Source organism: Belonocnema kinseyi, chromosome 4 (genome assembly GCF_010883055.1).
Source record: "Belonocnema kinseyi isolate 2016_QV_RU_SX_M_011 chromosome 4, B_treatae_v1, whole genome shotgun sequence".
In the NCBI taxonomy this organism is placed as follows: Eukaryota; Metazoa; Arthropoda; class Insecta; order Hymenoptera; family Cynipidae; genus Belonocnema; species Belonocnema kinseyi.
In genome coordinates this window covers 83,792,105-83,807,338 of record NC_046660.1, presented here as the reverse complement: position 1 = coordinate 83,807,338, position 15,234 = coordinate 83,792,105, and the positions used below count along the sequence as shown (strand labels likewise).

At 29.6% G+C, this 15,234-nt stretch overlaps 1 protein-coding gene across 2 annotated transcripts; it reads right to left on the bottom strand.

Moving 5' to 3' along the window:
- Positions 1–1,703: 1,703 nt before the first annotated feature.
- Positions 1,704–15,210, bottom strand: LOC117171288 (26S proteasome non-ATPase regulatory subunit 4). Of its 2 annotated transcripts, none has more exons than XM_033358437.1 (6): positions 15,074–15,210; positions 14,347–14,487; positions 11,807–11,918; positions 8,019–8,393; positions 5,254–5,566; positions 1,704–2,036 (listed from the first exon to the last, which is right to left on the bottom strand). In XM_033358437.1, exons 1-6 carry the CDS (start codon positions 15,097–15,099, stop codon positions 1,831–1,833), a joined length of 1,173 nt encoding a protein of 390 aa, XP_033214328.1. In that variant the 5' UTR covers positions 15,100–15,210; the 3' UTR covers positions 1,704–1,830. The 2 variants fall into 2 exon arrangements, with proteins under 2 accessions (XP_033214328.1, XP_033214329.1); XM_033358438.1 differs by lacking the exon at positions 15,074–15,210 and adding an exon at positions 14,886–14,995.
- Positions 15,211–15,234: the final 24 nt, after the last annotated feature.

The window sequence follows — 15,234 nt, the reverse complement described above, 5'->3', positions numbered from 1 at the left end:
TCTTAATTTTTTTCGAACATGAGTCTTCTTTGTGAAATCTTTAGGAATATTTTAAAGTCTTTTTAATGTCTTTGAAATCATTGAAATCTTTGTGAAGTATTACAAACATTGGCGAAAGCTTAAAAATTCGGTGAAATCTTTTGGCATTTTTCAAAGCTTTTGTAAAATCTTTAAAATTCTTAAAATTATTGTTAACTGTTTCTTTAATCTTTGTTTGTGAAATCTTTTGTGTTTGTTTAAAATCGCTTAAAATCTTTGAAATGTTTCGAAATTCTCGAAATCTTTTAAAGTCCTTATGAATTCTTTAAATAAATTGTAAAATCTGCTCCAAGTCTTTTGTATTCGTTTGAAATCACTGGAATATTTGTGAACACATTATGAAATTTGTTGTAATCGTTTAAAATCACTGGAATATTTGAAATCTTTGTTAAATCTATTGAAATCTTATAAAAAATTTTGATATCGTTTTAAATATTTCTAAATCTTTAAAATCTGTTGTACTCTACCCTTGCTGAAATCTTTTTAAGTCCTTGAAAGCTTTGAAATCTATGAAAACGGTGCGAAATTTTTTATAAATCTTTATAAAATCTTTGAAATGTTTCTTATCTTTGTTCGTGAAATCTTTTCTGTTCGTTTGAAATTACCAAAATCTTTTCAAATCTTCTAATATTTGTTCAAACCTTTTGAAATCATTAAAAATCTTTGAAATCTGATGTGCTGTACCCTTAATGGAATCTTTGAAATTCTTGAAATGTTTTGAAATCCTTAAGAATTTAAAAAAATATTTGAGAAATCTTTTGTAATCGTTTGCAAGCTTGTCAAACATTTTTAATCGTTTAAAATCTTTGAAATGGTTTGAAATCCTTTAAACCTTATGTATTGCATCCTTTTTGATATCTTTGAAATTCTCGTATTGTTCTGAAATCTTTATGAATGTTTTATGAAATCTTTTGAAATCTCTTAAAAAATGTTGAATTTATCTAAAAACTTTGAAATGTTTTGAAATCTTAAAAATCGTTTGAGCGTTTTAAAAACTTTGTGAATTCGTTGAAATTATTTAAATTATTACAAATCTTTTGATATCTCCTAAAAAATTTTGAAATTGTTTTAAATCTTTGAAATGTTTTGAAATCTTAGAAATGTGGTTTAATATACCCTTTTAAAATCTTTAAACTCTTTTGTAAGTTTTAAAATCTGTGTAAAATGTTCCAAATCTTTATTAAATGTTCCAAACCTTTGGGGAATTTTTATGAAAACTTTTTAATCTAGTGTACACGCCTTTTTTGAATGTTTGAAATCCTTGAAATCTTTCTGAAATATTTTGAAATGTTTATGAAATCTTTCTTAAATCTTTGGAAACTATTTTGTATTCGTTGAAGGCATTGAATGTTTTGAAATCTTCTAAAATGTTTTAAAACCACTTGATATCGTTTCAAATTTTTGTAACCATTTGAAATCTGTTACACACTCAAAAACCGAGTGGTCAACCCCTCGAAAAATCCGTTGTATGCCCATGGCTTATTCTAGTTCTGAAACTGAATTAACATCGAAATTTTAAACTAATAATTTTTATCATTTCTAAGTTGAACACCTCAACAAAAAGTGTCTAAAATGCGAACGAAAATTTCACAGAATATGTAAGACAAAAGTGTAAAAGTAATACAAAAATTATTAAAGAAATGGACGAAAAATAAAAACATACATTTACTGAACAGATATAATGATTTTATTAGAATCGCGCTTTATGTAGATTCATTACACAGTTCTACGCAATCGAGTATCAAAGAACATTATTGTATATGATCAAAAGCTAACTTATTGCTACCGAGTTCACTTGCTCTCTTTATCCTTCTCTTTTTCCTTCTCCTTCTCTTTATGTTGTTTTAAGGATCCAACCACTTCTCGCACAGCTTCGGACTGCGGATCCACACCTGGCAAACTCTCGAGTACCGATTGCAAAAATGCTGGATCGGACATCACCGCTGCATAATCTTCTTCAACTTCCATCGCCTCCTCCTTTGGCGGCTCTCCTTCGGCTGTTAATTTTTCAGAAAATTGAATATTTACTTCACTTTTCTTGCGATTCTCAACAAACAAAAATCTAGTCAATTTAAATTAAAAATATTCCAGGGCTATGAAGCATTTTTCTGGGCCATTAATTATGCTTATGTTTAATAGGACGGTTATCAAGAACAGGGTGTCCAGCAGATACCTACGATTAAATTCCCGTACAGGCTTTTTAAAGATTCCCGTGCACATTTAATTAAAAAATTGATTTCTTATAAGAATTATTTTTGTGCCAATTTATTGAGTTTTTCTAAAAAATAGGGATACAAATATACACAAAATAGGTATTCACTTCGTTTTTTTTTGTTGCTAAATGAAATTAACCCTTAGCAGCATAGTGGCATCACCTGACGCTACCTTTTTCTTAATCATTTCTTGTGATTTAAGAGTAGTAATTATTCCTTTCAACCGGGGTCTTTTGTAGTCTCATGCTCATACGATGTTACAAAATCAAAAGCACTGTGCAAACATTTCAAAATTGTTAATTTCTTAATATTAATAAAAATTTTTTGAAAAATACCATTTTTTAGGAAAAATTCAATTTTTAGGAAACTTTCAGACTCATTGATGAAAATTGAAATATTGATGAAAATGGTCTCTTAGGGATTTTTGGGGTCACTGATCGCAAATCTGAATTTAGATTTTGAAAATTTTGAAAGGACGGCCGAAAATTGAAATATTACTGAATTTTTCTGGAAATTGTCTGTGAGTCTGGAGATACGAACGAGGACGTGGCGATTATTATCTCTACTTTTACTTTTTTTGTTCTTTTTCAAGTTTGAATTTTTGTATTAATTTTTCCAATTTTTTGTTAACCTTTTCAATTTTTCTCATCTCTTCAACATTTCAAGAATGATATTTCGAAAAGAAATGTCTTTCTGATTTTAAATCTGATTGTAAACATAATGGTACGTTACATGCATTACATATCCATCGTGCCCGACTAGCATTCCCTTTTTACTGCAAAGCGCACACTCTATAAACAATTTCTAGAGAAATTCTCAATATTTCAATTTTCGTCCGCCATATTGGACTCGCCATTTTTAAATTTTCAAAATCTGAGACCAGATTCGTGTTCAGCGATCAGGAAAACATCCTTCTACAAATGTTCATAAAAAACCGTACTTATGAAAAATGTATGCCAGAAAGGGTTAACTTAAATTTTTAACGATTTTTTTCTGTCACACTTGAGGACATTTTGATAATTATCGATTTCATGCCTTGAATTGTTCAAAATATTTTGTCCAACAATCTGGAAAAAAATTATTAAGTGCACTATATGGATGTGCAAAATATTGCTTGAGACACGCAAGAAAAAAATATAATTTAATTTGAATAAAATATACAACATATAATGTTTTATTTTCCTTTTTTAAAATTCTCATCTGTTTTCCTAATGTTTTATTTTATCAGTTTCAATTTCTGTAACCGAAACTTCCCTATCTTATTATCATGCTTATATTTAATCAGGGTTTCTACATTTTTCTCAAACCCTTTTAGTGACAACAGTCATACAGAATTCTATAAACTTTAACTTTGTTTTAACAAAAACGCCCTGGCCCTTTCAGGCTTATTCCTGATATTACTTGACTTTCCCTGACGATTTTTAAATTCCCGAACTTTCAAGACATTCCTGACTTGTAGCAACTCTGATTTATCTCTCTGAATCGTTTGAACCTTCTTAAGCCATTTGGTAATTTTTGCTGGAAAATTTAATGAAAATACAGCGAATCAAAAAACAAAAGAAAGCTTCTATGATTTTTCGTACACGAAATAAAAAGAATTCTGCTTCAAGCTTTTTCCACGCGCTGGACACCTTGGCGAAACTCTATTTCGTTAGGGTAAAACCTTGCTCTATGAAGAAGCAAATTCATTTGATACCTATGGGGAAGAAAAATGCTCATAAAATTAACACAAATAAATACACGCATAGTAAATACATCGATAGTACATCGCAGCGGTATTTTCAATTCAAAGCGATTAAAAGTTTGACAATATGCAATTGAAAAATAAATTGAATGCTTCAAAGTCAAGCTGCTCAAATTCTACAATTTTATACTGTTATTACTTTAAAAAATTCTAATTTACAATTACAATTGATTCGATAAACTTGCGAAAAATCAGAAAATGAATTCAAGGTTCTAAATGAACAATTTTCAATTACAAAAGTTTAAAATAAAAAAGTAATTTTTAACAGGAACCATTGAAAATGGAAAAACATCTGCTCCAAAACGTTGAAACTTATACGAATCCAAACTTTATTTAAAACTGTAAAAAGGTTAGTCGCCAAAAAGTACGACATTAAAACTTGTTTGTGCTCAAAAACTTTAAAACTTTAATAAGTCAATTTAAATCTTTTAATAATTAAAAAATTTCTAATTCTTGATAGATTTTTTTCATTCAACCATTTTAATTTTAATTGTAAAATTAAAGCTGATGAAAGGGAACAACTGATTGCTGAAGAAACAATTTCAGATACTTCTATTTTGATCTATTTTGATTTGAATCAATACAAATTTAAAATTTTAGATATAAAATCGTTTAATTTTTACCTCTTTTTGAATTATTATTCATTCTTGAAATTGTCCAAGCTAATATTTTTCAATTTAAAAGGACTTATTTTTTAAAATCTTTTACTAAAACTCGGATAAAAAAACAACATGTTTTTGCACATTTTCAAACAAAAATTCATTGAGCAAAAGATGTATTTTTAAATTTCATCCTTTATTTTTATCGTTTCCTAGTAATAGCTGTAAACGTAACAAATTCGTCATAATTTTTTTACCAAAAGGAAATATCTTAAATTTCAAATCGTTAAAAAATTGTTTTCAACTTTTATCGAATGTCATCCTACATTTTAACTAAAAAGTGTTCACCTTCTAATACTTATTTAAAAAGTACTATATATTTTGTAAGTGTTCCCATTTTATATTAGATAACAACTTCTGTCTCCAGTTTTCACATTTTCAAAATGCTTTAAAATTTTTCTGCTTCAAAGTTGTCTAAAGAGTATTTTTAAATATCGTATATTTAAAGAGAAAGGGGGAAAAAGGGAAAGGTTTTTGAGAATAGGAGAATTTCAAGAAAAAATGGAAAATTAAGAAAAAAGGGGAAGACTGTGAACCCTGGCTATATAATTAATTAGGCGAAATCAGACTCGGGACTGAGAAAAATGATACAACTTACGCTGATCCTGCATAGACATTTGCATGGCAAAAGCGATTTGTTCCTCCTCAGTCATGCGAGCAAAGTCGGGCACCAGTCCACCACTGCTAGGAGCCGTCGTAACAGTCTCAGAAGTTGGAGTCGGAGTTGGTGTCGGGGTCGACTCTTCACCTGCCTCCATCGACATCTCTAGTGCACGTTTCAGCATTGCCTCTTCATTTGGAGCTTCCTTAATTGTTTCCGGTTTCTTCTCCGCAGTTGCGTCTTTAGCTTGAGCTCGTCTGGCATCATCCTCTTGTCTCTGTCTTTGTTCTTCCATGGAAACACGAAGAGCCTAGAAAAATTAAAATATATGATTGATAAATTAATGAAAAAACAGCTTCGAAAAGGATTTATTAATATTCAGGCCTCGGACTCATCTAATGAATCCAAAATACTGTCAACAGTAGCATCAATCTTAAAAAATAGTAGGAAAATATTGTCACACATATAATATATTTGAAATATTTCATCGAGGGCTTAACTATTTTCGTAATCAGGTATGCAAAATATAGAGTAAACAGAGGTATTACCGACACCTTCAGAAAAACTTTTTAGAAAAAGGAGAATATTAATTATTTATATGCTTATTGTTTGTATTTATTTTAAAATAATTTATTCAAATTCAGTGAACGACATCGGTGTTAATTTTGAATTTGAAAGAATTTAGAAACTTATTTGTAAGAAATATTATGTAATTTAGTTGCTTTAGAAAATAAAGAACATCATTTTATATAATTATGGGTCTTAAAAGAGAAGAACCAAGACAATGAACATTAAAGATTCTTAGAAGGCGATGTCTTAGGAATGAAGAAGGCAAACAGCAATCATAGCAACATGGATATCAAAAAAAAGTACGTATAATTCCCTAAAAACTTCCTTCTGTTGGGTGTTGTTCACTGAGAGACACGTATGTCGTTCACTGGTTTTGTAGGTACAATAAGAATATTTCAAATATATTAAATCTACTAAAATTTGAAAATAATATTAAATTAATTATATTGCAAAACATAATAATCTAACCTCTGAAAGTACTGCAAAACAAGAAATACTTTAATTTCTAACTTTCAGAGGATAAAAATAATATTTAATAATATAAATTCAGTAATTTTGCTCTAAATATATATTGAATTACAAATAACATGGATAATAATTCTATAGAATGTTTATGCACATAAAATTCTCCATTTTAAATCCCTGTAATTTTAATAAAAGCATTTTTATTGTACAGTATCTTCCACTAAAAGGGTGCCGGTAATACCAGTTTACCCGATCTCCCATAAAATCGCGTAAAATCCTTTCGAGTCCTTTAAAATTTGATGACAATTTTTTTAATTTCTTAGAACCTTTAAAATCCCTTAAAATATAATAATTTCTTTTAAAATCAGTGAATTCCTTATACTGGCGAGATCGCTTAAAACCCCTTGAAATCCCTAGAATTCTCTTGAAATTTCATTAATTCCTTAAAGTTATTTAGAAATCCTTTAGAATTTTTGAAATATCCTTGATATCCTGGATACCTTCTTAAAATGCTTTAAAATTTTGTGAAACCTACGAAATTCTCTTAAAACCCTTCAAAATGTTTAAATCTCGTTAAATTCCTCGGGATGTTTTAAAATACCATAAGCTCCTTAAAATCCTTTGAAATCCCTTGAAATTGATAAAATCACTTAAATCTTGACAGATCCCTAGCAATCCACTAAAGATCGAATAAAATGCAGTAAAATATTTATAAATCTATATATTATTTTTCAAACTTCCTTAAAAAATGATTAAATCTTTAAAATCGCCTGAAATCCCGTAAAACTCCACGAAATTAGATAAAGCTCCTTAAAACCTTTGATACATATTTTTCAATTCCTAGAAATATTTTTAAATACTCTAAAAGCTTTAAAATACCTTGGAATATTTTTAATTGACTCAAATATGTTTTTAAAAATCCTTGAATTATGTTGAAGCCATCTGAGTAGGGAATCTTTTAATTTCTTTTAAAATCCTTTAAATCCCCTAAATATTGTGAAATTCCTTGAAATTTTATAGAAATTTTCTACAATCCTAAGAAATTCTTTGAAATCTCAGTAGATTCCGCGTACTCTTAAAATACATTATATTTTTCAAAATCCTTTGAAATTTTCAAAAACGATTAAACCTAGTAAAGTCTCCAGAAATCTTTTGAAACCCCTTACATCTTGAAAATCTTTCAAAATATTATTTTTAAATTGTTAAAATTTTTTTTTAATGTTCAAATTTCATTTACACCCTAAAGTTCTCCAGAAATTCTTTGAAAATCCGTAAAACACCTGGAGAGCTGTGAAATCCTTTGATATTAAGCAATAAAATCCTTTGAAATTTGTCGAAAATTCTGAAATATCATGAAATATCTCAAATCTTTTTAAAATTTGTTAAACTTGAAAATACTTAGAGACCCTGTGAAATTGCGAAAGTCGTGTAAAATCCCTTGAAATCCTCTCCAATTACCTTGGAATTTGTAATATCTCTTAAAATTTCTTCAAGCATGAAATTCTGTGGAATCTTTTAAAATACGCTAAAAGCTTTGAAACCCTGTACAATTCTTTTCAAATCTCTGAAATTAGTTAAAATTTCTTCAAAACCCATTGGAATCTGTTGAAATTGGAATCAGTTGAAATAGTAGAATCGTTAAAAAAAGTGTCAAAAATGCCGTGAGCCCATTGCCTGAGTGTTTTAATTTTTAAAGTTCTGAAATTCTGAATGTAAAGATTTCATACCAATGCCAGTTCGGGATCTTCATTGGGGTCGACGCCGAATTCGAAAGCAGCGCCTCCCATTCCAGCACCACCCAGGCCGTCTTCACCTTGAATTATCGGAGAGGAAATCAGAGCATCAGACAAATGAGGACCTGGGGGCACTGTCACAAGGTGGCTTCCAGTACCATCCTTTCCGTTCAGAGCGTTAATAAATGCAGTCAAAACATCATTGTTGATTGTCTCCTCGCCGAAACTCACGATGTCGACACTCACTTTTTCTTTCTTCAAACGCTTTGCTAGTTTTACCAATTCCTTGTCCTCGAGCTGAATTGGACTGCCGACAAATGCGACGATTCTCATCTTGTGATTCTTTCCTTGGCGATGCTTGAGAGCCAACTGAAATAAAGTAGATATTTTTTTATAAATCGAAATTTCCTTATTGCATGTCTTGCATTCTCTGCTGCAAAAAAGAGGGAATGATTACAATATAAAAAATCTGCCTATTGCGCGGGCACATTCTCATCGCGCAGTTCGGTTTGCTCGCAAGTTTGAGCGCGCTTGACGCGCGCGTTTTTATATCTCTGACTTCGCGCTCGGTCTGTGTACTTCCCCCACATTTGAGGAGGTGGTAAGCAAAAGCGCGTAAGGCTACGTTAACTAATTTTCCAGTATGGCCAAAAAAAGATTTTCTTGAGTTCTATTAGCAATATTTCATCTCTCTTTTTTTAATTTTTTCATTGACATCTGATACTGCGAGAAACTCGTTAATTTCAAATGAAAAAAGGATAGCATGACGGATAAAGTTTGGAGTTGTGAGGTTTGGCCTGAACAATACAAAAAATATGCAAGGTAGCTTTGAAAGATTTTTCTACACTTCCTCAAGTTAGTAATGAAACTACGAAGAAGGAAACAACAAAAAACGCCCTGAACAATTTTTCAGAATGATTGTTTGGGAAAAACTTTGAAATTATTTGAAAACGTACTGTTGAAAAAACATTTATTTAGAACATTCAAACTGCATTCTCTTGTGTCGCCAACGAGCACCACTTCATCGTCACCTTTGCCCATTATTAACAGAGAAATAGCACAAAAAACACGACATAAACGCGAAAAATCAAGCAAAAATGGCCAACTGTTGCGTCAAATACTGAACAATAACAATTCGCATGTCCCCGCAGGCGAATGCGCCGACCACATGATTTTTACGCGGCTTCTGATTGGTCGAATGGACTTATGTACCTTTGCTTAGCAACCCGCCCCGACCTTGTGCAATTTCGCTCGGAACTGCTTACATTCTGTGTTCCTCAATTTTCTTAATGTTGTGACGTGTGCGCTTTTGGTTGTCGCCTCCCCATTTCTGCACGCACCTTTCAAAATTAAGGGTCAAAGTATCGACAACTGTAATTTGGTGATTATGAATTCTCTCTTTTTAAAGCTTCTTCGGCTTTAATGAACACATTCTCTAAACTTGTCTCGTGCTTCGCACTCTATTTGGTTCAAAATGCAAACTTTTATATATTAATTTCAAAAATATTATATCAAATGTATATTATATTAAGGATTACTTTAATACTTGTTCCCCAATTTGCATTAAATTTTAATGTTGTTAATGTTAATGTTGTTTCAATACCAGTCAATATTAGGAATTATAATAATATAAATTTATTAAAATTACACACCTTTCAAGGTAGCTGCGAATGAAGATTAATGCTAAATGAGGAACAAATATTAAAGTGACCATAAAAATATATTTTTGGTTTTTATTATTTAATATAATAGAGTTGAACGTAATGTAGAAAAGATTGCATTTTGGACAAGTTTTAATCGAATCCAAAGCACGAGATATATGATGAAAGTTGTTTTAGTTAAATCCGAAGAAGCTTTAACAAAAGAGAATTCACAATCGCCAAATTAAAGTTGTTGATAGTTTAACCTTTAATTTTTAAAGATCTGTGCATAAATGGGGGGGGGGGGGGTAAAAATACAGAGTGCGGAGCGCGTGATCCTACATACACCTCTAGGCGCGCTCAAACTTGCGAGCAAAGCGAGCAGCGCCCGATGATAATGTGGCCCAAGCAGCAGGCAGATTTCTAACGTTTTTTTTTACGATTAAAACAACAACTATGCATCCTATCAAAAATTATTAATAACAACTTTGTAGTTCTTTTTAAAATGAGCAACTTTTGTCTATTTATTTTTTTCGTAGTCTCACTTTTCGGCTCATTAGAGACAAGAAAAACAATTGAAAAAAGAGGGAGAAAAAGGACAAAGTCAATTAAAACCAACCTTTCACTTCTTCCTTTAACCGTCTTTTTTATACTACTAAGAAACCAACATGTTTCAGGGTCAAAGAACCCCTCATTTGGGATTATTTATAGGAAAACTACAAAGTTTGATTGATAAATTCAAATATATTTGTTTCCTAGTAGTATAAAAAAGACGAAGAAAGGACAAAGTGAGAGATTGACTTTGGATCAGTTTTTCCTTTTCCTACCTTTTTTTCACAATTATTATTATTTTTTTCTCTAATGAGCCGAAATGTGAGTTGGTTTGGAGGTCTAGTTTTTCATTGTGAATCTTTTTCATGCTCATTTTGCATAAAATTATTCATGGAAAAATTGATTTCCTTTCGGCCTTGAATCAAATGTTTTTAAATAGAGAAACTTAACTGATGATTCGTTTCAATATGCACTTTTGCTTATGAATGTTATAAGACTTCTTTTAATTAGATCCAAGTAAGTTCACATCTATTTCTTGAAAAAAAAACTTTTTATTTATATTTTTGTAAAAAGAATGCATTAAATATTAGCAATTTTTAGAAATGCATTAAAATTTTTTGGATTGTTTCTTTTCCTATTTAGAAAATGTAATAATCTAATTATATTGGTTCAGAATCCCCCACACACCCTATCAAATCTCTTAAATCCTGTGAAATTCTTTTAAATACCTTGAACTCTTTGAAAACCCTACAAAATCCTTTGACATCCCTTGCAATTTTAAAAATCCCTTGAAATTGTTTGGTATGTTTTAAAATAACTTAAAATATTGAAAACCTTGTAAAGTTTTTGTTAATTCCTTCATATCCCTTGAAGTCGCTGAAATCCGTAAAAAGACCTTGAAATAAAATGTATTTCATTAACTAAAGTTCCATAGAAATTGGTTGAAATGACCTAAAATCCATTGAAATCATAAAAATGTATTAAAATAGACTGCGCCTAGTCGTGCTGAAAAATTGGCCGAGCTAAAAAGTGGATGGGCTAGTCCCGAAATTTTGGACCGAATAATCATACATAGTTTACAAGAAATACTTGAAAATAGAGCATAACTTCTTCGGAAATTCTACAAAATTCTTTAAAATCACTTGAAATTCTTTGATACCTATTCAAATCGTTTAAAAACTTTCAAAATCCTCATAAATCTTGCCAAATTCCTTGAAATCCTATACAAGATTCGTTGACATTCCTTAAAATTGATTAAGTCTCTTGAAAATTCAGTTTAATGTTTGGAAATCGTAATAATTCCTTAAAATAAGTAGAATTCATTCAAAATCCCCTCAATATAAATTAAACTTATTCATTAAATTTCTCTTAAAAAAGTCCGGTCAAATCCCTAGAAATCTATGACATCTCTTGAAATCTCCAAGAATACCTTGCAATTCCATTTAATATTAAAATAAGTACAAATGATTTGAAACCTTTCTTTAATATTCTAATATTATTTATTTATACACCGAGTTTCTTCTAATGGAATATCAATTTTGGCAGGAGTCTCAAAAGAGAGACAATTTCTAGATTGAATAATTTACTTACATGTGCAATTCTAATTCCTGTGACAAGAGCAAGGTTTCCATTGGGTGTAACTGTATGGAGCTTTGAAAGAATTCGACCGACATCGCTGGTGAGAGTTGCCAGAACTTCGACACTAGAAATAAAAAAATAAAATTTTCATTGAAATTGGAACTAAAGGTAAAATAAAATGTCACACTTCAAAGTGCTCTATGGAACTAAAAAAGTCTCTTTCGGAAAAAAATACCATCGAAAATAAAAAACAACCTTTTTAAGTCAGTTAAAAATTTTTTTTAAATAAAAAAGTAGTTTTTTCTTTATAAATTATAAACAAGATTAATATATAAAGTTAAAGCAAATAAGCATATATTTAATAACAATATTAATAAATTTAATCTTCCGATTATCCTCAAATTAATACAATAAAGTTTTTTCCTGATTTACAAAAACAGTATCATGATATTATTGGGAATGGTGACCATTTCGCCACATGGTGCCGAAAAATGCAACTAGAAAGAGTAGATACAGTTTTAAATATGTATTTTAATTTTTGCATAAAAGTGTTTTTACGATTTTTTTGTGGAGTATAAAACAATGATTGAATACTATAAACAAATATTCATCAGAAACAAATAGTTTTAGATAGAATTTCCATCTTATACAGTAAAAAAACACATTTTTGTGAAATAGGTTTTTAAAAAAAATACAATTATATCATTATTTTATGTAAGTTTCAATGCGTTGTTAGCTTAAATAAACTTAAATTAATGTATGTTGCGACCAATTTTATCCATATTAGGCCAAGAATACTGGTAAACCATCTTACTGGTAAAAATACAGCAGAAAAAAATTTGCCAAATCTGAGTAATCGTAAATGTAAACAAGAAATTTGACAAAAACTGCTTACATTTATGAGTTCCCAGACTTATGTATCAAATTTTTTCTAATGCATTTTTACCAGTGAAAAACCCCCAATTGCCTAATAAAATTCTTTCCTCATTCCTATCGATCACATTTTTTTTAAACAGGGATCCATTAAACAGAAATTATCGCCTGAAAAACGTTCACTAAAAAACTGTGCAAATTTGGAGACATTTATTAAGAAAAATGACTTTCATTTTTTATGATGAAAAATCTAATTTTCCCCAAAAACGACGCAGAATATGAATAGCAACTCATAGATCAAAAAGGTTTCACTTGATAAAATCTATAATATAGTCCATAAAAATCGAGTAAACTAGCATTTAGTTTAACTTTGTATTTTATTTTCTTTTAAGTTTTTATTTATTGCAGTAACAATATGCAGAACATGATACATGAGATTATCCAGATACCTGACCTATAGAGTAAAGAAAAATGGAATTTTATCTCTAAAATTAAAGAAACATTTATAACGATTAAAAATCTAATTTTTGTCAGAAATAAAAAACAAGTCAGTTTTAAATTGTTCTTCTCTATGCAATGTATTAAAAATACCATTCTCGGATGTTTTTCTTATGTATTTTAACAAATTAAAAATAATATAATAATAAAAAGAACTCCATAAAAATCGACGAAAATAACATTTAGTTGAACGAATTTCAACATTTGATTTCTTTAAAGTTTGTATTTAATTCAATTACAAAATGAAGAACACGATACTTTATATTATTAAGGTTCCTATCCTTTAGAATAAAGAAATATAGAGTTTCTTCTCTAAAATTGAAGACAATTCAGTAAAAATGCTGAATTAAATGCTATTTTAGACCATTTTTATCACTTTAGTTTTGTTTTATAAAATTGGTTAAAGCATACTAGGCAAACATATGTTAAATGCATACACTTACACATTTTAGGAAGTAGAACAAATTTAAATTATGAACTACTGATCCTCTTTAGCGCCTTTTCCAAAAAAATTAGTTTGAATCGTTAAAAATTAGGTTTCCTTAAATTTAGAAATAAAAACCAGTTTTTTTTTTACGTTGCAACTGAGGATCCTTAGTATTCTTACGGAAAATGTTCTGTACATCTTTATTGAATTGAAAACAATCATAAATAAAAATAAAATGTTGAAGTTTGATCAAATATATGCTATTTTCATCCACTTTTATCGATCGATTCTATATACATATTTCTTAACTCGTTGAAATACACAGAATAAACCACTAGGAAGGGTATAATTTTATAGATTTCAGGGTTAGCAATTTTAAACAATGAACTGATATTCATATCTTGTGTCGTTTTTTGAGAATTTTAAAGTATTTAATCGTTAAAATTTAAAAAAAAAGATTTTTCTCAAAAACGCGTTGTATGGTTATTTTCATTCCTGGCTTCAAAAACCGGAGGCAATGTTAGTTTGATTTCTTTATTATTTTTTTTTTTGGTAAAGTAGTTCCCTTAGGCATAACTTTCTTTGATTTTCATTTTTTTTAAACTGCCTATTTAAAAAATAATTTTTTATATCACTTTGCTGAAAAAATAGCAACAAATTAGCCTTGCTTAAAAAAGTATCAAAAAACTAAAAAAGTTTGAAACGTTTCAACCTGGAAAGGGTTGTTTAATTGCTTGAGAAGAAGAATACTTACTTGGCAAGAGTTATTAGACCAACATTATTTTCTGGATTGGAACGAGTCTTCGAATGACAGACTAAATTAACAGCATCTTGCTGAGCTTGTAATCTAGTTGGTAAAAAATCTCCATTTCTCATGTAGTCGCTGTTGTCGACACTGGAACAAAGAAACATAAAATTACATGTTCATAACTTTTAAAATAAATAAAATAATACAGAGCAATGAAAAGAACAAAATGCAATTCGTCCGAAATTCGAACCAAACAAAAAGAACGACCATCAAAATTGAATATTAATACAAAAATAGTTGAAACATACTAGGAATAATTTGTTAGATAGTCCGAATGTACATTTTTTAAGAAAAATAATTTATTCATTGTTACGAATCGGTGAACGTATTCTGACATTTTGAGGTTAGGTTTCGCAATCACGATTATTCTTTCCTACTTCACATGTAAAATTTCAAAAAAATCGTAACCATGATAATTCTGAAGAGGACGCTTACAAATATTATAAGAGATTTTAATTTTGGAATGATTTTTTATGATTTGATACCTTTCAACTTTGCTTTGTCATTCCAAATAGAGCGAAATAAATTGGCTTTTATTCGACGAATTCAGCCAGAAACTCAACTCTGGTATAAAATAAATTGTTGATAGATATTACTTTTTGGTGCAATAGAAAGAAAAATACTTTCAGTCGTAAATGAATATTAAAAATAGTTAAAATAACTGACAGCTTACCATATCATAGTACTTTCGAGCACCATCTTGGATTTACTACTAACGGTTCCCGTTTCGTTTTCCTATTTTCAGCTTTTCTGTTCCAAGTTTTTCCTTGCTTAAATCCAATTCCGACAGTTCCGTCCGTCGGACTTTTTGACGTTGCACGTGTTATTTTCGAA